The sequence below is a fragment of the Sinohyriopsis cumingii genome, chromosome 19 (assembly GCF_028554795.1).
Source record: "Sinohyriopsis cumingii isolate HCF-2022 chromosome 19, ASM2855479v2, whole genome shotgun sequence".
Lineage (NCBI taxonomy): Eukaryota > Metazoa > Mollusca > Bivalvia > Unionida > Unionidae > Sinohyriopsis > Sinohyriopsis cumingii.
In genome coordinates this window covers 59,718,052-59,740,886 of record NC_142979.1, presented here as the reverse complement: position 1 = coordinate 59,740,886, position 22,835 = coordinate 59,718,052, and the positions used below count along the sequence as shown (strand labels likewise).

The 22,835-nt window shown below is 36.6% G+C and overlaps 1 protein-coding gene across 2 annotated transcripts in view; it reads right to left on the bottom strand.

Annotated features, from left to right (window-relative positions):
• Positions 1-295: 295 nt before the first annotated feature.
• The window catches only part of LOC149775790 (synergin gamma-like), a 160,037-nt gene continuing 137,497 nt past the window's right edge, over positions 296-22,835 (bottom strand). For both annotated transcript variants that reach the window (XM_089943378.1, XM_089943379.1), the window contains one exon: positions 296-22,650. In XM_089943378.1, the coding sequence (XP_089799504.1) occupies positions 22,408-22,650 (243 nt within the window). In that variant the 3' untranslated portion in view covers positions 296-22,407. The remainder of the gene's footprint in view (positions 22,651-22,835) is intronic.

Genomic DNA, 22,835 nt, shown 5'->3' with positions numbered 1-22,835 from the left:
TGTCCTGTTTGCAAGGTTGTTGTTGTTGTGGGGTTTAACGCCATTTTTCAGCAAACGATAGGCTATGCATGGCAGCCAGTATTAATGGTGGATGAAGAACCTGGGAAAACCCCGGGAAGAACCACCGACCCACGAGAAGCCACTGGCAAGCTTTCTCACATACCCACACTGGCCTATTCCTAGACTCAAACCCACGCAGACAGAGGTGAGATGGCAGTGATCCGTAACGGAGAGTGCTTTAGACCACTCGGCCACTCGGGGCCCCTGTTTGCAAGGTACTGACACCCAAACGCCATCAGAAGTATGCTTTTAATGTTGCATTTACAATATATACCCAAAATGAACTTTATAACATACTGTAAGTCAAACAAGAACAGTAACATATACCAGTAATTTTAAACAATATTCATACAGGACCAGTCTTAAAATCTGTGCAACAGCATGATATTGTAAACTTCAGTGTTTGCACTCGGATTTATGTCTGTAGTATTAACTGTCATAACACTTCAAATTCCAGACTGGTCATGACATATATACATAGACATGTGAACCTGCGATACAAACTGATGGCATTCCTTTAGATGATTTTTTTTCTTCAAACCATGAACTGAGGTTCTTGACGAACATTTGCTCTAAACAACAATTTGGTAATAAGGGCTCCACCTGCTATGAACCACTGAAACCATTATTTTGCTTTTGTACAAAGTTTATTGGACAATATTCTATTTACATTACTCTCATCCATAGCTAAGATGAGAAAGTAATACCAGTTCAACAATCTGAAACCACAACACTGTAGAACCAAGAACAATTTCAGGCTAGGAACATTGTCTCTCATTCGAGAACACAACTCTAAATACAAAAGCCTAAAATTTGCACAACTTATCAATGCCATAAGGGCAATTCCTTGCCAATACCATCTGCTTATAATACTCCCACCATTGCCAATAATAATAAACAAAACTATGATATTGCACTTATTAAAAAAAAATCACTCATTTCTATGCTTAGATATATACTGCAAATTCATACTAATTATTCTGATTATGTGGTCACTTCCAAAGATGAATTTGAAGGCCCAATGAATAAATATTCTTTAATGTTATAAAAAGTTTTCCAAGTCTACGAATTTGAATACTACTCAAGTATTCTTCCACAGAAAAATAGTTTTCTAATGAAAAATAGGACTGCTTCCCAATCTATGAATTTAAGTACTGTTCAAGTATTCCTCTTTGGAAAAAAACAGGACTGCTTTCCCAGTCTATGAATACGAGAACTTCAAAATGAAAATTGTCTACACAAAAATAAATTCACAGTAGCAGGCTGAAAAAACCCTGAAATCTGCATTATTCAATTAATGACATGCTACAAACTGTACTGTCAAGATCAAACTTATTTAATTCCTACATCTTATACAGTACATCAACATGGGTTTTGAGGAACTCTTTGTCTCACCTGCAACCCTTGCAATTATGTTTCTTCCCCTTCTAGTACTTGTAAAAACTTAAAAACAAACTTTAATATTTTAAAACTGTTACAAAATTTTAAAAAACTGAGGACAGTCCCGAGTTGCTTCTTGACTAAATAACCTTCATGTGTTGGTGTGCCATTAAACATCAAATCAAAAGAAATTAATATCCTGTGATACCAATTCTTTCTAGTAAAATATGTTTCTTCGAGAATACTTACCCAATCATAATACCTTAGGAGAACTACTACTATTTTGCAAATACAGCCCTTCCAGATAATGCTTTTACTCTACAGAAATTATGAACATCTGAGAGAGTGATGGGTATAAAGTGAAGTTGTTACATTTGCAAGATGCACAGTGGAGAGAATGTTGGTATACCTCTATGTTACAATCATATACTTTGGCTGAAATTTCTTTGGATACTGTACTTGTGGAAATTGTTAATGACCTAAGCACAAATAGAGGGAATTGAAAATGTTTTGAACAATACCTAAAATATACAAGGTCGTTTTAAAATAGCATATATAACCAGTGAGAAAAACCACTGAAATATGTTTTCTTTAAAAATGTAACCCTATGCAAAATACAAAACTGCAGAGTGCCACCTTAGCTAAAAGAAGCTACAAGTTATCTACTCTGACAGAGTGATCTCCCCTTGGTAGAGGGATTGGTGCCAAACCCTGTGAATATCTCAGTTACTACTGGAGTATAAGGCATGTTCTCTATGTGGATGTAACTGTGGGGAGGCTGGGAGGGTGCATGTGTATTATGATTGGGTATGTATTCTCAAAGAAACATATTAGAAAAAGTTGGTTTCTTCTTTAAATATGTTACCAAATCATAATATCTTAGAAAAATAGATAAGAGGTGGAGAAAGATACATCTCCTTACCACAGAGAGACCATCTCTGGTGTACCTAAGGTATGCGAGACAGCTTTTAGAAAACCAGACTGGAAAAGATTCCATATGTTGGGGAGCAGCTTTGAAGGGAAGAATTTCCCTCCCACAAATCCAAAAGTTGTGAAGCTGAATCTCTATGAAGCTGTTGAATGATCTGTGGGTAACCTATGTGCCACATTACTGACCGACTAAAGCCTTACGATGAGAGATCTCTGATAAGAACTGGAAAAGTGTACTTGGATCTCCACCCCACGGCATGGATACTGAATGTTAGAGAAAAGTTGTTTTTATCTGCAATGAATGTGCTGACTGACCTAACTTCATGAGCCAATATGTGGAGCAAATTTATTAATGTGGGCTTAGTCTGATATGCAGGACAGATAGTCTCCTATATCCAGGATGAAAATGCCTATATCATTCTTCCCCTTTTTGAAGGTAAATGATGCATGATCTCCTTGCTGCAACGGCTTGATATTCCTAAAATAAAACTTCAGAGTTAGCAATGGGTCCCGTTGATGACCTTGAGAAGAAGTGTCAAGTAAAGACAGAAATTTTTACCAATATCTAATTCCTGATGAACGGAAACCTGTTCTTGGTAATGAATACAGGGGGTTCCATGAGTGATACTGATCCATCATGGCAGTAGATGGGTCGACCAATAAGAATTTATTGCTGAATTTGCCTGCTGACTGCCAACGTAATTAATTAGCAGGACTTAATAGATAGGTGAACTCCGTAAGTTCTGAGAGCAGTTCAAATTGTGTCTGGTTTTGCCAGGTTAAAACTCATGATTACTTTCACTTTGGCAAGGGTCCAATGTCACTGGCCAGGTGAAATCCCAAAAAAATCATTAGCCAGCTCTTGTAATGCTGGTGAAAACGATTGACCTACCTCTGACAACACCATATAGTTGCAGGATTATTTACCAGTTGCATGCACTCTAGGGACATCCCTGTGACCTTGCTGGTTGCCTTGCAAATCCATCTGTTCCAGCTGAGACTGAAAGGAACGGTGGCATGTTGCAAATTCTATCAACCTGATCATAAAGAAGAGAATAGATGATGATAGTTGTGAGCCATCTTGGGCCACGAATGGTCTATAAGGTTGAAGGAGAGAGCATTGCATCTTTTCCCACTTTCTGTTAGTTCAAAGCTGCTATAACTGCTATAGTATGTTGTGTCTTTTACAAAGTGAACCATACTAAGAATAAGGTCCCCACTTATTCCATGGACTAATGCACTGAAAAGACTTATGTATATGTTGTGGTCATGAAACCTATGATCTCTTGTATATGGCCAAGTCTGGTCAAAATGGGGATTAGGATTTGTGATGTAGCTTTAAAAATTTTTTAGTCATATCATTACGATGTCTGCAGTGTAGCAGTTTATAGTGAAGTTCAGCACTGGGGCACCATGCCGCAGACATGTAGCATGATGTCCCACCCAGTCACATTATCCTGACACCAGGCTGACCCATCCTAACTCTAATCTCTTAATGCTGAGCGCCTAGTGATGCAGCTGTTAGTACCATTTTTGTAAGTCTTTGGTATGACTTGGCTGGGTTTCGAATACACAACCTCCTGCTTCCAAGGCGGACCCTCTAACCACTAGGCCACCAAAGCAGTAAATGGAGGTAGGTCATATGTGTGGGGAGAAAGTTGTCTGATTCATCACGTTGGGACGGCTATGGATGTTTGATCCACATAACCTCTCCTCTGTGCGAGGGGAACTTTTGGCTGTTGGTTAGCTATTTCCCTCACTGTTCAGCAATAGATATAAAGTTGAACCCTGAGGTGGCAAGGTCTGTCAGAATCGCCAATAATGAAGAGTCCTGTGGTGGTGACTAAAAAAATTCTGATTGTGGAAGCCATTGAAAGTAGAATCTTTTGTACACAATTTCACCTGTTATCAGAACTGTAGACCTGGCAGGTGATGTAGAGAGAAGAGGACAGAAGTCTGATGGTATGGGGGGGGGTAAACTTTAGCTCAAGCTTGGAAGGCAGAGTTCACTCATCCAGGTAGGATCTATTAATGACGAGGAAACCTGAATGCCATTATCATTATTTGGAGATCAGGTAGTGAAGTCATATTCTCAAGCTCTATCTGTGAAGTAGTTGGAGAAGAATGTTGATGATGGTGGCCCACTACTCTTGCAGCATTAACGAGTTAGATCATATGCCGAAGTGTTTTGAGGTACTATAGGGGTAAGATTGTTCCATGAGGGTGTCCACAAAAACTGGTTGTCATCTGAAGGGAGTGCCAAGCAGCACAATGCAAGTCACACTGATCCATGTAAAACTGGTTACATGAAATGAGTTCTTGGGTAATATGGCACTAAACTTGGCATCATATGTGAGTTGTGGAATTGGATAAGTTTGTTTTGTGGTGGCTGATACTATATGATAAACTGTGGTCATGGTAAATTGCTATTAGAGTTATATGGCCAAGTCTGGTTGTAAAGGAACATGGCCATCTTGGCTGGCATGACACTGTCCAGTTCTTGAGGTTGGGATGGGGTACAGGGATATTTTGGCTGGCATGACACTGTCCAGTTCTTGAGGTTGGGATGGGGTACAGGGATATTTTGGCTGGCATGACACTGTCCAGTTCTTGAGGTTGGGATGGGGTACAAGGATGTTTTGGCTGGCATGACACTGTCCAGTTCTTGAGGCTGGGATAGGATACAGGGATATTGATCCATGTATCCTGTCCATAATTTTGATATGTGAGACTCTAACTTATGCTTGTTGCTACTCTCCATCTGGCTGCCCAGAAAAAGATATGGTTCAAAGCTTTGCATCTCCTAAGCTATGAATGACGTCTGTCTATAACATGCAAGTCCAACATGTATTCAAGGGATGACAACCAAAGAGCACATGCTGAGTTAGTGCAGTGCACATCCTGCTTTTTGAACTGGTAAGAACCTATGCAGGATTACACACTATGATAAATACCTGACAAGGGGTACACTTGACCTGTACAGTATGCAGAAAGTGGATGCTAAATAATCAGCTCTAGTAACAAATAACCTGCACACATGTATGGGTAGAATCACTGTAATACATATATGTATGTATGGACTGGAAGGCAAATAAACAATTCTAGTAACAGCTTACCTGTTGGAAGGCGAATTGTTGGCTACCTATACAAATAAAAATCACTCAAGCATCACTTATAGTAACTTGCATTTACTGGACACTACTGAGTATATATGTATAGAAAACTTACCTGTATTTATCCGACCAAAGTGGTAGCTATACAGTAACATAAACAAGTTTTCTATATCACACACAAAGACCTGCACATAAAAAAGAACAGAAGCACCACTATGAGAATGAGACAACTTTACCTGTGGGAAAAAAAAAATGACAAAATCAATAAAGTGTCACATATATGAAAAGGAATTAGTGCTAGCAGATGGCATAATGAAGGAATGAAGCATTAATACACAATTATAGCAATTCACAATACATGTACTACCTGTATGAAAGCTCAAGGATGGCCTGTACAGGTAAATTCAGTGAAGCTGGGTGCCTAGTTGCTAAGACTGCACTGGTATAGAAAAATTGGCTTTATGTATCTGGACATAGCATAGATTATATATACATTAGGAGTTTTCTATAGCCACTAGAAACCTGCATACATATACAATTAAAACTATAGCCAGAACTATTGTGGAGTCACATAGGCTATCTGTGCAAGTATGTAATACGATGAGGTGATGGCAAAGTGATAACTGTATAGGCAGAACTTTGTGGTCATAGGAAAAAGGAAATGTTGGAAACAATGAAGGAATATACTTTCCTCGTGAAGTGAAGGCTCCTCCAACTTGTAATTGTAGAACTTCCAGAAACTTGGTAATTTAATTTTATGAGGTCTCTCTTGACAAGAGCATGCTGCTGGGCATGAGTAGAAATAGTAACAGAGATATTCAAAGATTTGGTGCCAATCCCTATACCTGCCCAACTGCCACCTTGGAAGGCAGATAAGCTTCTTTTTGCTACATTTATTATCTGGGAGGGCTGGATTTGCTAGAGGGTAGTGATTCTCTGAAGGTATTACTATTGGGTAAAGTATTTGAAGAAGAAACAGGAGTTCAAGATACTGTTTTATCAGATTAATTTGAGTACAAACATACAGGGACATAACTCTAATTGCTTATAGCAGATATATGCTAGAGAATGAGATTGGGTTAATATATTGTTTGTCCACTGATGTAAACAAATGAGGCTTTGCTAACCTCTTTTCTAAAATAACACTGATACATGGATTACTGCTATGATGATTGTGGTGTTAATTTCCATTAATATGTAAATAGCAAAGGAGTTTAAATGTATTTATCATATCTGTAAACAGAGATATACTTAAATGATACACAGGTAAATGGAAACAAAATTATAGTGATCCTGGTAAGATTCTGTGTAATTAAGCATTTCTTGCATGTATATAATGAAATCAGCTGTTCGAGTAATGGGCATTTAATCCAAGGATCATGGGTCAGAAATCTGCCCAGGCCAGTTGCCTTGGTATGTTTTGAGAATGGCGCATATTTCCTGGGCACAATAATGCCAATAATTTGTTTAAAGTGCTGTTAAAATCCAACCAACCAACCATCATTCGGAACAGCAAAATTTTCATGGAATATTGCCTGCACATTGCAATCCCACTCTGACTTCACAAAGCTTTCAATAAAAACTTTTAAAAGAGTTTTTACCTCTGACCATGACTGACATTGCTGCATGAAAAAGTGATACATATGTCACACAACTTGCTAATAATGCAGGTGAGACAAAAAAAGCAACCAAAATTTCTCTGTATATTTCTATGAGCTATGAATCACCACTACTTAGTACCAAAAATTGATGATAAAATGAAATTGTAGACTTAAATTTTTATCAGTTCATTTCCAAATACAGCCTAAAGCATGCTGTGACAATAATGAGGAAAACAAATTTCTGACTAAATCTATAATGTGTAACAAAATCTTACATAAACCCATATGTAAGTGCCTGATAAAATGTTATTTAACTTTTTTAATAAAGAAAAGTTGTATTGTAAAATGACTCTAACATGTGTTATGTACAATAATATTTGGAATGTACTGTCAATATTTGTGAAATAAATTTTGGATCTCATATAAGCACAAATATATAAGATTCCATTTCTCATGTATCAAAAATCATGCCCTTTATTCAATAAACATCAAAAATATTACAGAGCATGTCTGAAATAGAATTGGATGCCCATATTATTACACCCTGGCCTCACATCTTGTCATCATTTGTGATGTTACAATATGAAACACTATACATCTTGTATAACAAAATATTAACAGATTTTAAGACATTATAATGAGAATATTATGTGATAGACATTAATTTTATATACAAAATGTAGACACATGTAATGCAGACTCATAAAGTGGCACAAAAGGTGCCTTTTTAAATGTTTCCACTAAATGAATGCCTTCTTCTTTTCCTTCGTTTTGCACCTTATGCGATGGCCATACATGGTTTTCACCTTAAGCTGAAAGTCAACAAAATAGCTGGACATCTGATTGGTAAATGATTTAACATTAGTGGCTTTTGATGATGATGTTCTCTTTTTCTGCCCTCATTTCGCCCTCCCAGTCTCTCTTTTTGCTCTGTCTGTCTGTCTGTCTGTCTCTCTTTCTGCTTATCTATTCAGGAATTGTTTCAAATCTAAAAGACTGTTGCATGCATGAGTGAATATTATAACAATACAACTATTTGGTAAAGATTTTCCAGCTTGAACATCACTTGCTGGTTTTTTAAAATCCATTTATGAGTATTAACATTTCATGGGACTGGAATTAAAAATAATTTTTTTCCTTGTCATAAAATGTAGACAAAAAAATTCACTCAAAACATTTGTCCCTTAACTACTGAAAAAGTACGACCCTCCCACTGTACCTTCCTCTGCCAAATACTCTACATGCTATACAAAATATTCTTCCGTTTAAGATCAGAATGTCATAAATTCATTTTTTAGATTGCTTCTTCTCTTCTTTTTTATACAATAAAATCCAAAGTCTCATGGAAACAAAATACATGAATGCAGAGTGGATCTTACTCTCACCTATGCAGTTATTGCCTATGCTATGCTTGAAAATTTATTACTCAAAAGTGAATATTTCAAGTTACAGGTCACTTTGTGAATGAAAATGTTGTTTGGTACTTAAAATCCATCTTTTTGACAGCAGCTTTTCTGCTAGCCACAGAAGGAAATATATTTGCAACTGCTGAAGAGCTATTTTTATTGATGGAAGTGGCCTTGTCCATATGCATACAAGCAATGCAAAAATTGATTCTAGCTTATTATCTGTCTCAAAATGATTAAACACAACAACATTTGGTAGTGCTTCTAGTAGTATGGTTATAGTTATCTGCTATGCAATTGGTGCTGTATATGCATTGAGTGAAACATCCAACATTAAACCAGTTGTTTGCTTTGATCAGTTTCTTTGCATTCTATAAAGATGCAGCCTTTACTTAAGTTGACAGAAGTTAACTCTGTAAATGACATTTTTCAAACGGATTGCAAATCAAAAAGTTATGGCTGAATAACATGTACAAAAATGTTGTCATAATCATGTGTGAGAAAGTACTTGGATGGAATTTAGTACAAATCTGGATGCTGGCAGCCTCTATAAAATGTCCCTACTACAGCAAGTTCAGGGATATTTTACTGTGCTTGCATAATATACAGGATTGCTTGAAATAAAGGCAGTAGAAAATTGGCATCAATTAAATTGCATGAATATCTTCTATACATTCAGTTTTTGTGGAACAATGACAAACGAGCCTTTATCAACAAAAACAAGTATATTTTCCAAAGTAACAATAATCCCCATGGAAATGGAAACCAAGGTCCAATCTACAAACATTGGTTTAAGTCACTGCACATATACATATTGTGTTAAAGTTAACAGTGGAATGTCTGTTTTTTATACATCCTTAATAACAATATACAGTGTGACCATGCTATAACATGGTAGTTGATGTCCATACAACCCGAATGTGTTATAAACAGAACTGTGTTATAACCTGAATGTGTTATAAACAGAACCGTGTTATAACCAAACAAGTCAGTTAGGTAAAGAAAATGATGCATGTACCTAAAATATGGCAGGCTGGGGGGATGGGGTAATAAAAGCAGGCACAGAAATATGTGCATTTGATTAAATGAGGATAAACTAGTCTGAAAAACACTTGTATATTGACAACTTATATTTGTGAAGTATAATCCATAATCCATTAAGTACTGTACACTTGTACATAATAAATCCATGAATTCGAGTATAGATGACATGATAAAAACTTCATGTATGGCTCTCATCCCATTAGAAAACACAAATAACGTATTTATTAAAAAAATTGAAATCCTTGTTTTGATCTGTATTCGACTGTCACTTAACAATTCACTACAACTGTCCCTCGTAGCACAAGGCTATAGCTATTTACATGCTACATGTACATGTACTTAAATTGGCCTTGATTTTGGTCAGCTGAAGACAGTACCATAGTGCCAAGGCTACCTGGGGATGAGGCTATTGATAGGGAAATGAGTTTGAACAAATTAAATATGTTTAACAAACATCTTTGCAAGATACCCATCTTCAATTAACTTGATGACCATGTACCTATGGTTTCAAAAGACTGGACATTTAATTTTGAGTTTTATGGTAGTGACCATATGCATTGCAAAAATGAAACTTCATGGCACAATAAACGTGTTCCAGTCAGAATGTAGTTGGCTTTCTTTAATAAAAGGTGCATGTGTTGTTTTTGTTACTTAAGTTACCGCTAAAGGACAGCTTTGGAGAACCAAAAAGATGTCTGTTTCTTATTTTGGCGGCAACATTAGAATAATTGTACAACATTGATTGAGGCTGAATTTTTTTTCATTTGCTTAGTATTTATACAGAATAATCGATGCTTCAATGGTTATCAGTTTTCTTTGAAGTTTCAGCAAAACTTTTTTTCTGAGTACATTTTAAAAATAAAAGGAATTAGCCATCATTTGGTTGATTGTAGCAATTACTTTTCCTGCCTTCAAAAGTTGGTCGATTGTAGCTAGTCCTGGTATCATGGATAGACCAACAAGTAGATCTCCATTTCTGTTTGGTTTTTATTTTCTTCTTTGTATTTTTTTCCATGACATTTCTCGTGGCAGAGTGATGCTGGCTTCTACGTATGCATCATAAGTGTTTTTAAAAAAAAGGCCAACAGCTGATGAATATATAGGTGTTCTGTTCTGTCCTGACTGTGATTACTACAGAAAAAAAAAGAGTTTTGAAGGATTTAATTCTATGAGTGAAACAAAAAGGTATTTTATTTAAAATCCACATACAGAGGTCAGTCAGAAGTGGCTAATAGTCTAACACTATTTTGTCCAAAGATTCATTATGAGATAGTGCCTCGTGCGGTTGATCCCCGCTACCAGAATTTTTTTTTAAAAACTGAGATCTCACACTATACAGCACTCAGGCCTGATGTCAGAATAGGCAGATTATGATATAACAATGCACTGTTAAGCTGGTTTATCAACATGAACAAAGAATCTGTTTACCTAACAATAGATAAATTCCAGTGCATTTTATATAAAGTTTGTTGCTTCCTTTCATGATGCCTCTGAATTTCTTCACTCGAAACCCCAGGTAGTATAATACAAGTTTAAACAGTCAATAATTGCCAGATGGTATATTTTGTTATCAGTAAGGAATATAAATAAAAATTTGTGACATTGGCAAAGCCCAATGTGATCCATGAAAAACTTTTACATGTTATTTTGTGTACTTTTAAGAAGAAAACAATTTTTTTGAGTACTCGAAAAATACATGTATATGAAATTGCAGGAGTCGCACCATGATCATCTTATTAGAATTCATACATAATCTCTTCCCCAAAAATGATAATATTTTTTACACGTTACTTTTCATCCGTTTAAAAAAGAAAACAAAAATTGTGTAAGAGAAAAGAACATGTATACAAAATTTTGGGAGGCACACCACAACCGTGTTATATCTGAATTCATGTTATAACGGAGCGTGCTATAGCTGGGTCACACTGTATATATGTATATATAAATAAATAAATATATATATATATATAGCATAAATTACAATTATAATGAGAATCTACAAATCATCTTAAATTAGACAAAGCTAACACAAAAGACAAAATTAGCGCAAATGTCACATCAAAAAGTTCAAATGTTAATCTGAATTAATGAATTGAAATGTTCATCAGTCTGTAGATAAGAAAATGGCATATATATAATTAAATATCTCTTGAACTGTCAAAATATTCTCATACATTCTGTAATATTTACTTTTATTATATATTTAAGTGTGACATATGGAGACTTACTGACAAAACGCAATTTTTAAAATAAATTACGTTTCTCCGAGAATACTTACCCAATCACATTACGTTAGGGAATATTAGCCTCCTACCTCGCAAATCCAGCCCTACTAAAAGACGATAATCATTTTACGCCATCTACATCAATAGACAAAGGGCAATAACTCTTGCATTACCTCCCCTTGGCATCACCCGGAGTCACTAGTTTTTAGCTAAGCTAGATACTAATGAGGATGCAAATTAGGTGGTTGGGAGGGTTTCAAGTAATGTATTCTCAGAGAAACAAATTGCAAATTTACTTTCTCCTTTGAATCGATTCCCCAATCACATTATGTTAGGAGAATAAGTAATAGGAGGAAGGCATGCTGAGCATCCGACCTCTGCCTCTGGTATCCTTCTAGGGAAGAATAGCTGAATTCCCCCATGTGAAAAATAACCCATTCTCCTAATTATATAAGCAACACAGCCTGGGGTCACTCGACCTGTGACCCTAATATACAGTTAAGAAGATGACTAATGAAATCTTCTTACCTAAAATATTTACCTCTGGTGGCCTAGTGGTTACAGCGTCTGCCTCAGATGTGGGAGGTCGCGGGTTCTAACCCCATCCAAGTCATACCAAAGACTTATAAAAATGGTACTAACAGCTGCTTTACTAGACACTCAGCAATAAGAGGTTATTATTAGGACTGGTCAGCCTGGTGTTAGGATAATGTGACTGGGTGGGACATCATGCTAGACATCATTATGAAGTGGCAAAATACAGACATCATAGCGATATGATTGAAATTTTTTTAAAGCTACATTAAAAATCCAGAACACACACACATCAAAAAAATTTCACCAGTGAATCCAGTGAAGCTAACAGGCTGTGTTGATTGATCCAGTTGGGTCCGGTGGCTGTCTGTGATGCCACCACTGGACCTACCAGATTCAAGGTTGCCTCTGCGATGCCTAGTCTCTGAGATAGAGGTTCTACTGTATCTTGGGATGGAACTTAGGGTTCAAAAGTGAGGATCGCAGAGATTGCTTGAAACTTCTGAGCAGTAATCTATGTGAAGCAAATCTTATCTGGTGAGACATCAGAGTACACGAAATGATTGACCCACTTCAGCCAAATGAAGGGGCTTGAAGCATGATATCCTCTGTTCTGGCTCATACCAGATGGAAGAGGCATTTGCGCATGCCACAACTTGTCTCTGTGTGCTTTAAGTTAGTACTTGAGAGCGCAAACAGGATCTTGCATGGCTGCTGTTCTCAACCTGCCTATGGAAGAGAGTGAGAGTGGCAACTCTTTAATTACCAACAGACAGGAACCTGTTTTGGGCTATGACGCCTAATTGTGTCAGGAGAACCACCATACCTCTGATCTAAACCAAAGAGAGTTTGGCGAGACATAAAGGGCATGCAGCTCTCTTACCTTGCATGCAGAAGCTTAAACCATCAGGAAACATGACTTGGATGATAGTGACTTTAGCGAAGTATAGCCTAGAAGTTCAAATGGATTCTAATTGAGCCATGTTAAAATCTAGGATTAGTTCCATTTGGAGACAATATGAGCAATACTGGTCAACTGAGATCAAAATCGTCTGTCTCATAAGATTGTCCTTGTAAGAGCTGAGCAGGTAGAAGAAGAGAATGTTTCAGGCAGGGAAGGACCACACATGATCCTGGATGCTGGAGAAGATTTGGGTTGGCCGGAATCTTCCTGGGTATGTCTGTCACTAGAATGAGTAGACCAGTGACCCAGGACTTTTGTCCCATCTGAGAGAGGCTATGAGAATCATCTTGCCATCATGACCCCGTAACTTCTGGATTATTTTCTGACTCAGCACTGTGGGAGGGAAGGCAAATGCTCACAACCCCTCCCAAATGACTGATCCATGGCTCAAGCTTTTGGGTCTGGAACTGGAGAGGAAAGTGGGTATTCCACCTCATCACCAAGAGGATCATCATCAGATGCCCCTGAAGTGTGCAAATCAGAGTGATGACCGATTGATGGTGAGCCTCTTGATTGAGTATCAGCCATGACACTGAGCCTGCCGGGAATGTGTCTGATTTGTATGCTGGTATGGAGATTGTTGTACCAATGTAGAAACTGCCAAATCATAACAAACAGGTCAGGTGATTTCATGCCTCCATGTTTGAGGAGATAGGTCACCACCACAGAGTTGTCTGGCCCAATGAGGACCAGTTTTGCCTCAGAGTCGATCTTTTCAGAAGTGGAAGGCATTGATGACAGACTTCATTTCTAAGACATTGATGTGCAGAAGCCATTTCCCTGGTTCCCATGAGTTGCTGATAGTAGTGAGGTCAGCAACTGGTGGGTACCCACATTGTGTTTACTGGCGTCGGTACATAGCAACTTTTTCAGCTTGGGGCTTCTCCAGCGGGACTCCAAATGTCAGCTGACCTTGGTTGCCCCACCAATACAGGAAAGATCAAGTATCGGGCTTGATCATGACTGTTTGATCAAGGGTACTTGAAAAGAGGCACCATTGTGCTTGCAAGGTCCACATAAAAAAGATGGCCAAGTGGCACCAAGTCCACTGCTGCAATGAATAAACACAGGAATTGCAAGAACTCTCGCTGAAATCAAAGTCTTATTGGAAACAGACTCAACAACTTCTAGTAACGTGAACATAAGGATGCCACACCAGATTCAAGTTGGTTAAGGTCTCCAAACCCAGGTGAACAAGTTCTGGGATGGATGGAAGTCTGACTTTCCCAGTTCACTAAAAAGCCTAGATGATCTAGAAGAGAAAGAAAATGCCTTGGAGTAGGATAGAACTTACCATGTGTTTCTGTAGGATGTCACCTAGGTACACTGCCATCATTGTAGATGATGCTGACTAGAACAGGGAGCCGACACAATCATTAATCTGAGTAAAAGCCCAGGGACTGATGTTGAGGCCAAAGGATGGTGAACTGATAAACTTTGCTGCAGTAAGCAAACAACAGAGAAAATTTTTGTGACACAGCGTAGAGAGGGATGTGAAGAATATGCATCTGTCAGATCAAGACTGATGGATACCTTTCTGATCGAACAGTGAAGTGGATTGAACTTGTCATCTCTATCTTGAATTGGTTGAGACAACTCCAGTTGATGGTGGTCCTCAGCTTTTCTTTGCTTTCTGAAAAAACACAGACTTTAGTAAAACCTTGGGGATTGTGGCCTTTGCACAAGCTCCACTACCTTTGTTTTTCTGATGAGCAACCATCTCCTGTTGTAGAAAGGCATCCATGTCCCAATCTGATGGTGTATTTGTAAAGTGGGAAGAGTAGGAGGAAAGGGATTATTGATGAACAAAACCTGAAGCCCTTCCAAATGACCTGGATCACCCCCTCCTGTTCTAAGGGAATAGGGAGATCAAGTGAGCTCAAAAATCAGTTTCATACCACCTCTGTATGATTGCTTTCTAGGGATCGATGTTGCTACACATGTGACTGAGAAGATCGCTTATCCTGAGGCTGCTTAATATCCCTTCATACTGATGGGGACTGAGTGGTTCCAAATGCCCATGTGGGTTGAACAGCGAGGTGGAGGGACAGTTCCTGAGCTGCCTACCTCCAAACTTCCTGCCTACTTCCGAACCCTATGCACCCTAACTTCCAGGCCCAAAGGCCATTCTTGGACATGTGGGGGGAATTGTGCATCGTGGGCTGCCTAAAATTGGGGAATACTCCCCAGTGAATCAGTACCACCAACAATGAGCCATAGATAAATGTCTTCCTTGATTTATTCCATCTTTCCTTCCCTTCAATGCCAAAAGGACAATTGCTTTGAACGTGCATTCCACGCGTACAGTAAACATTTCTTCTGAACTGACAAAAGAATACAAATTAAAGCATAGACTAGCAAATTAGCAAGTGACTAACAAGCTATAGCATAAACTGGCAAATCAGTATATGACTATTTAACTAAAACGGAAACTAAAACTTCTACTGTCTATGTATTATAGGTGCTGCATATCATAAACAGTATTTACATAGTATAAACAAAACAAGAATCATGGTAAAATTCCCAGACCTGCCAACATTGAAAAAATTAAAATCAGGAATTTGCCTCCAAATCGCCATTAAAGATCAGGAGGCAGCGTAAAAATTCAGGAGGTACAAGTAAGGTGTATATATCGTGATAAAGACGCTTACTTTTGTTATTTCAGTCCATTGTATGTTGCAGAATTGAATTTCTGCAAAAGCTCATCATTTATTTGTCCTTGGGTGCCAAATTTGCTAACAAGAATAGCTTCCATGGATGATGCGGACAGGCCAGCTCTTGGCTGGTTCTGTTTTTTTCTGACAATTCAGAATGCTGTTGCTGTGCAGTATTGAAAGTACTGATAGCATTACTCTCCCAAGGGTTGGAAACAACAGTTGGCCAGATCCATCCTTTTTTTTTTCTGAAAGCAACCCACTAAAGGATGACCTACTTATTCAAGGAAGCGTTGCATATATGTCTAAACAATCGATTGTATCGTTTAAGGATCTGGCCTTTTTCTCCAACTGAATGGAAGGAATCAACACTGATGATCTGCATAGAGAGTTTCAGCTTTACCAAATCTACAATTTCGACGCAGAACTGAATGTGGGAAGAGCCAATCATCAGTGTCAGAATGCATGATAGGCCCCTTGAGTCGATGGACGAATTCTCCCAATCACTCCTACATTTCTGATCCCATTTCTTTTTCTTGGCTGGTGAAAAATCATCAGTTACTTCCTTTTCTTCTTTTTAGCTTCTTGCTGAGAAACTTATCCATTATGATGCTGAGATTTGCTGATGGGGTTGGATAAAGAGAACCACGCTGTGAGGCAATCTCTTTGTATTGGTGGATGAACACCGGAAATCAAGCTGGATATGGCAAAGTACTATCAAACATACCTGACACAGAAAAACCAGAAACAGAAACAGGGAAACAGAAAATGATGTTTCAATTTTATTTTGAAATACTTTTTTCTCCTCAGGGAATTGAAATATCCAGATTTTTTCTTAAAACCCGGGGAATCAGGAGACAGGTCCATAAATCGGGATTCTCCTGATCTTTGCAGTAGGGTTGGCAGATCTGACTTCCATGCCCTGAAGTTGCATATAAATCATTTAAATTGACATTCTACTGTATTGAAATTACTAATTAGCTAAAAATTGTTGTAACTAACGGCAGTGAAAGTGTTGTATCAGAAACCTATGGCCCTGTTATGAACTTCTGCACAATGCTTAGTTAATAATTAAACCATAATTCTATCAAAACAGCATGAACTACAAATAAACCAAGCATAAATATCAAGCAGCTCTTCAGAATTTCGCTAATAAGAGCTCTGTAACAGATAAAGTAAGTGAACAAAGTCAAAGGTATGCTAACTCGTAATGACCTTGTATAAGGTCAATGACAGCATGGTGGGATGGTGGTCTTAAAAGATGTAGTCCCAAAAGGTGATAAAATCACTAAAAAAAATTGGCAGAAATTGTAAAACAATGCAAACACCCTGCAGTAGATCAATAAATCCACACAATAAATCCAAAATAAATGTTGGATAGGTCTACAGGAATACAAAAACGGCTGGATTGTTGAAGGATGAATTGTACGATGTGTGGTCTGCACAACAAAAAAGCTAAAACCTAGTGACACCTGGTGGCAGCAAGAGGAGGTTTATTGATACAGACAGTAAAAGACATTTTCATCTTTTAGAAGGGCTGGATTCATGAGCTAGCAGGCTAATATTCCTTTAAGTAATGTGATCGGGAAATGTATTGGAAGGTGAAATAATTTTCATATTTTTGTTTTATTCCTATATTTTCACATGTGAAAATATAAGATTTCCCATCATGCCATGTGATGCTTGATTCTGTGTACCCACAAAAGTTGTACGTGCAGAAACAAAAAAAACAAGTACTCTGTGAGCTAGAACAAATAAATATCAACTGCCTTACATTACAGACATTGACAATTAATCTTTGATAAAGAAATCTGACCAGATGCCGTTTGCATCTCTGAAGATATTTCCCCTTAATTCCTTGACAACAATTATAAACCCACTGTGATGCACTGATGAACCTGCACTGTTTTCAGATAGGGTCAAGTAGTTTACAACATGGAAAAATGTAATTTACTATGACAGATTTGTACCACTTTCTTAGGTTATGTATATTTATATGATCAGCCTATGAAAGTACAGCGATTTAACAAAATGGGGGTTGGGTTTAGTATGTTGTGCCAGAGAACGAGTTAACTAAACTTTGATTCTGTAGCAAGTTTAGTATATAATAAAAAGACAATTTTCTTATCCTATGTTAAGATTATCCTATTTCATCTTGTGGTACCAAAAAATGATATATTTTAACTCATGGCTTTGACACTCAATAAAATATCACATCTTTTGGGTACCACATCATAAAATATATCCAGTATTAACATAGGAGAAGAAAATATCCTCATCATGCATGCATAAAAAGAACTGCAAGGAAGAAGATATAAAAAAAGACTGATGACGGGAACTAAATCCAAGAAAATAATGGGTTAGATAATACTGACTGCAACATTTACAACATAGGAAGGTATCTGGAGATCTCCACTAATTCATTTTACAGTACAAGCCTAATTAAATCTTTATTTTTTATTAAATGTGTAGATTCTGAGTTTTTATTCTGGAGTATAGACAGAAATAAATTTACAATTCAAACAATTATTATTAAAACTGGAAAATGTTCATCAACATCACATGAATCAAGAACTTGTGGAAATATTATAAAATTTGTTTTATTAATTCATCCTATTGATGTAAACATATTGCAGAAATGTTTCCAACAAATACAAAATAAAATAAAGAACTATGTCACAACATTTCATAAAGATCAGAACACATTAGACACCTTATTGCCAAGAAAACTTTACCAGAGTATTAAATTTACATTTCATATTGTTATTACATATGTATTATGCAGTAGCCAACATAATTTCAAAATTTCTGTGCAAAATTAAGTTTTTGAAAACAAAGCAAATTTTGGAAATGGCAAAGCAGATATAATCCACTGTCTTATCATGTCAATAGAATGGAATAGTTTAGAAAAAGACAATTAAAACCATCAGAATTTTCAAGTAAAAAGAATTAAGGAAGTCTCAGTCAACACATACTCTATGTGTAGTTTTATGTTTTTAAGGACTCAAGTTTGAACTACCCTGGGGGCAAATTATTAGCAGGATTCAAGAAACATGATAAATGGATAGTAAAAAATTGTGAATATTTCATAAAAAGAGAATGAAATGACAGTTTCTTCTTTTAGTCAGGTGCTTGATTGCTCTGAATGCAGGAGTACATACAACATGCATGATAAAGAAATTGGAAAAAGGCCCTTCTCTGCTTCCTAACAATGCAAAATTAGATTTTTAAAAAATAGTGCTATTATTTGGCAATATAACAGAAGCATTAGCATAGTTTTGACAAAGTAACAATTATATCAAAATCTTGTTAAAAACATGATTTATAAATTGAAGCACAGTATATGTTATACCTCAATTCAAGAGAATAAAAAGAAACATTTACGAGAACAGTAACAAAATCATTCCATTTTTGCCTCACTTTCAGTTACAAAAATTCAAAAACAAGCTGAATGGATAAGTCACATATTCACATGAACAGAATGTCAAACAGTGAATTGGATTTTCCTTGAAAAATCCATATCATTATTTGTTTTCAAGTCATAATAAAATAATTATAAGAATCCTTGCTGTTGTTCTTGAATAAATTATTAGTTTCTTGTTGATGACAGTAATCATAATCAACTAGACCCCTACCAGCATTAGGATGATTATAATAGATCTGCAGGCTTTGATATCCAAAGTCTCTTGAGTTTGGGGCTAATCCAGTGTCAGCCTGCTAAATACTATATCTGCAGATATCAGTCTAAATAAAGCAAAAATTCACTCCTTTGTGATTTGTTTACATCAAGTGGAAACAATCTGGTGCCTTCCATTCAATAAGTGCTGACATCATCAGTATTAATACACCACAATGTGCACAACATTGAAAATGACATTAGGCTAAAATTAAAAACATACAACTAAAACTTTCTTAAATAACATTCTTTCTGACATTAATTAAACTTATTTTGTTATTTACCAAAAAGGTGTGAATCTGCATGCACTGTTTTCATTATTAATTTTAATTACCTTGGTTAATGTTTACAGTGCCACCTAGTGCCTCAAAACTGATTGTGTCTCTTTTACACTACATATCATTTTTACTCCAGGTACTAGCACAGCTTTTCAATGCATAGCAATTAAAGCTAAGGTTGTTGTTGTTGTTGTTGATATAGGGTTTAACGCCATTTTTCAGCACAAGATAGGCTATACATGGCGGCCAGTATTAATGGTGGAGGAGGAACCTGAGAAAACCCCGGAAAGAACCACCAACCCACGGGAAGCTATCAGCAAGCTTTCTCACATATCCACATTGGCCGGGCCCTAGACTTGAACCCATGCAGACAGAGGTGAGATGGCAGTGATCCGTAAAGCTAAGGTAGGTTGGGTGATCAAGACCATGGTCTGAGCATGAGATTTATGGCTCAATCCATGACATACAAGCTGAGTTTTATTACATCATTTTTGTACTGTCTCAGTAAGTAAGAAGCACTAGTGTAAGTGCAAGCACAATAGTTTAACTTTTTTGGCCTGATCAATTTTATATTATTTTTTTTTTGCCTAATCAATTATAAAGGGAAGTATTATATATATTTGGTTCTGCTCAACAATTTTGATGCATTTAGGAGACTTAAATAGTAATATATAATACATAATATTATGTACAATCTAAAATTACAGTAATTTACAGCATAACTTCCTGACATACTTAGTTTCGATGTAAAATAACATGACAGGATTCAAATTTATTTCTGTTCTGATAAACATTGAAAGATTTAAGTCTTTCATGATCTATCTTTAAAATGATTTTGTGCTCCCTTTTAATGCACTTCTATTATCATGTAGAAAGTGTACAAACTGAAATGGGCAATTCCACCAAATCTGCATTATGCTTGCATTTTATCTGCATGGCATTCAAATTTATATTTTATATATGATTATAATTTGTTTATGAAATCAGAAATACATTTCAGATTTAGTGTTTATCACTTCCATCCATTACATCCTTTCATTTTCACTTATTTGGAACAAAATGGAAATACATTTACCAAAGATGGATTTTCCATTTCAGTGTGTTGAAGGGAGACAACTATCACTTTAATAACTTGTCTAATTAAAGGTGCTTAAATGAAATAGCAAATGCATCAATGCAAAAAAGGCAACAACATATTTACAACATATAAAAATCTAACAAAAAGTGCAATAACTGCAAAAATAAAGTTGAAGAGTATGTCAGCAAATTAAATTTTCCTTTATTTCTTTCAAAGTTTGTACACATACAACCACACACCACTTCAATGGTGGTTGTGTTTTATACGTCTGCTTTGGCAACAATAGTGTCAGAGATTTTAAGGGAGAATAACTGTAAAGACTCTGATCCTGGATGATCATATAAATGGACTTTGTATCACGGATATTTAGTGACAGGTAAAAAAACAACTGATTTTCAAATCTATACATTAAATTTACTTGTTCCAGTTTACCATTCATTATTCTGCATTTATGCTCAACAATGCCTTAAAAATATATTCATTTTGCATTTTGATTATTTTAATTCTGCATTCATTGCTGTTCATTCTGCATTCCATTTTAGTTTCACTGGTAAAATTACCCATTTCAGGGTCTAAACCACACGTAAGCTGGGCAGTCCATGATAGGTTACCAATAGTGACAAGCACTGTGCACAGCATAAATTATACAACAGGGAATTCAAACCAAAGAGCTTTATCATTAATGTAAATTGGTCCAACTTACTGTATGAAAACTAAACTGACCAATCAAATTTAAAGGTGTCAACTGGTTCCAGGGTACTCGGGTACCCACCTGTTCATAATTACTTGGGTAATAAAATTAGCTATAGTGTACCCATTTAGTCCATACAAAAATATCATGTTTCCAAGCTCAGATCAAAGATTATATCTGGTGACATCAGCAGTGAGCGGAACAAAGAATAATGAGTACAGTTTGAGGCTCATTTTGTTTTGTGTCAGTATTCTTGTACTAATCCATATGGATTTAGCCAATTTGTGACAAGAATTTTAAATGCAGATCCAGGTAAGTAAAAAAAATAAAAGTATGTTTTTCAAATGGTTTTCTGTAATTATGGCATTAATATATAGACTGCTCATTGTGTTTTTCTGCCACTCATATTAGCAATAATTACACTTATACCTCTCCAAGGCTGACATGTATGAACTTACAACAAAGCACTTCAGGTTTACATATAATTACCCTTTGATCGTGAGGCCAGGTAACCAATCATTAGGATCGATGGGCAACTGGGTGATGTTTTCTAAACCTTTGACATCTTTAATCAAAGGTAAAAAGTTCATCTTTGGAATGTTGGAAAACAATGGGTCCTAGTTTTTCCACAATGGAATATTTTAGGGTGCTGACACTGAATCTTGTGTCCATTAAAGTATGGTTACCAGAAGAACAATTGTCATTACAACTCTGGTACCTCCAAAACTCACGTCACTGTACACTACCACAATTATTAAAGTGAAGATTAACGATCACAAAAGCTCTGGTAACTTGAGTGCTGGCAGCATGGGTTCCACACAGTTAATCCAGAAGTTAGCGCATGTGGCATGATACTGACGACCCCCGTATGTAAGGCATGTATTCTCTTCCTCTCTATCCTTGCCATGAGGCCATATCCCAACATTTAGAACACATATACCACAGGCTTTGTACTGGCTGCTGATGTCATCTGACAGCAACACAGCACTGGAAAAATCCAGACTGTGGGGATCAGGCTGGAAATGAGGCAACAATTTTCAATGTCAGATCTAATTTTCTTAAATCATTTTACAATTTTAAGCATTTACTACATTTAAGGAATGGACCCATCATTTTTGGGATCAGGCATTTTGAAAATAAGTTGCTAAAATTGGAAAATCTGCACAATTTGGAAAGAGTTATCATTTGGAAAAAAGTCCAT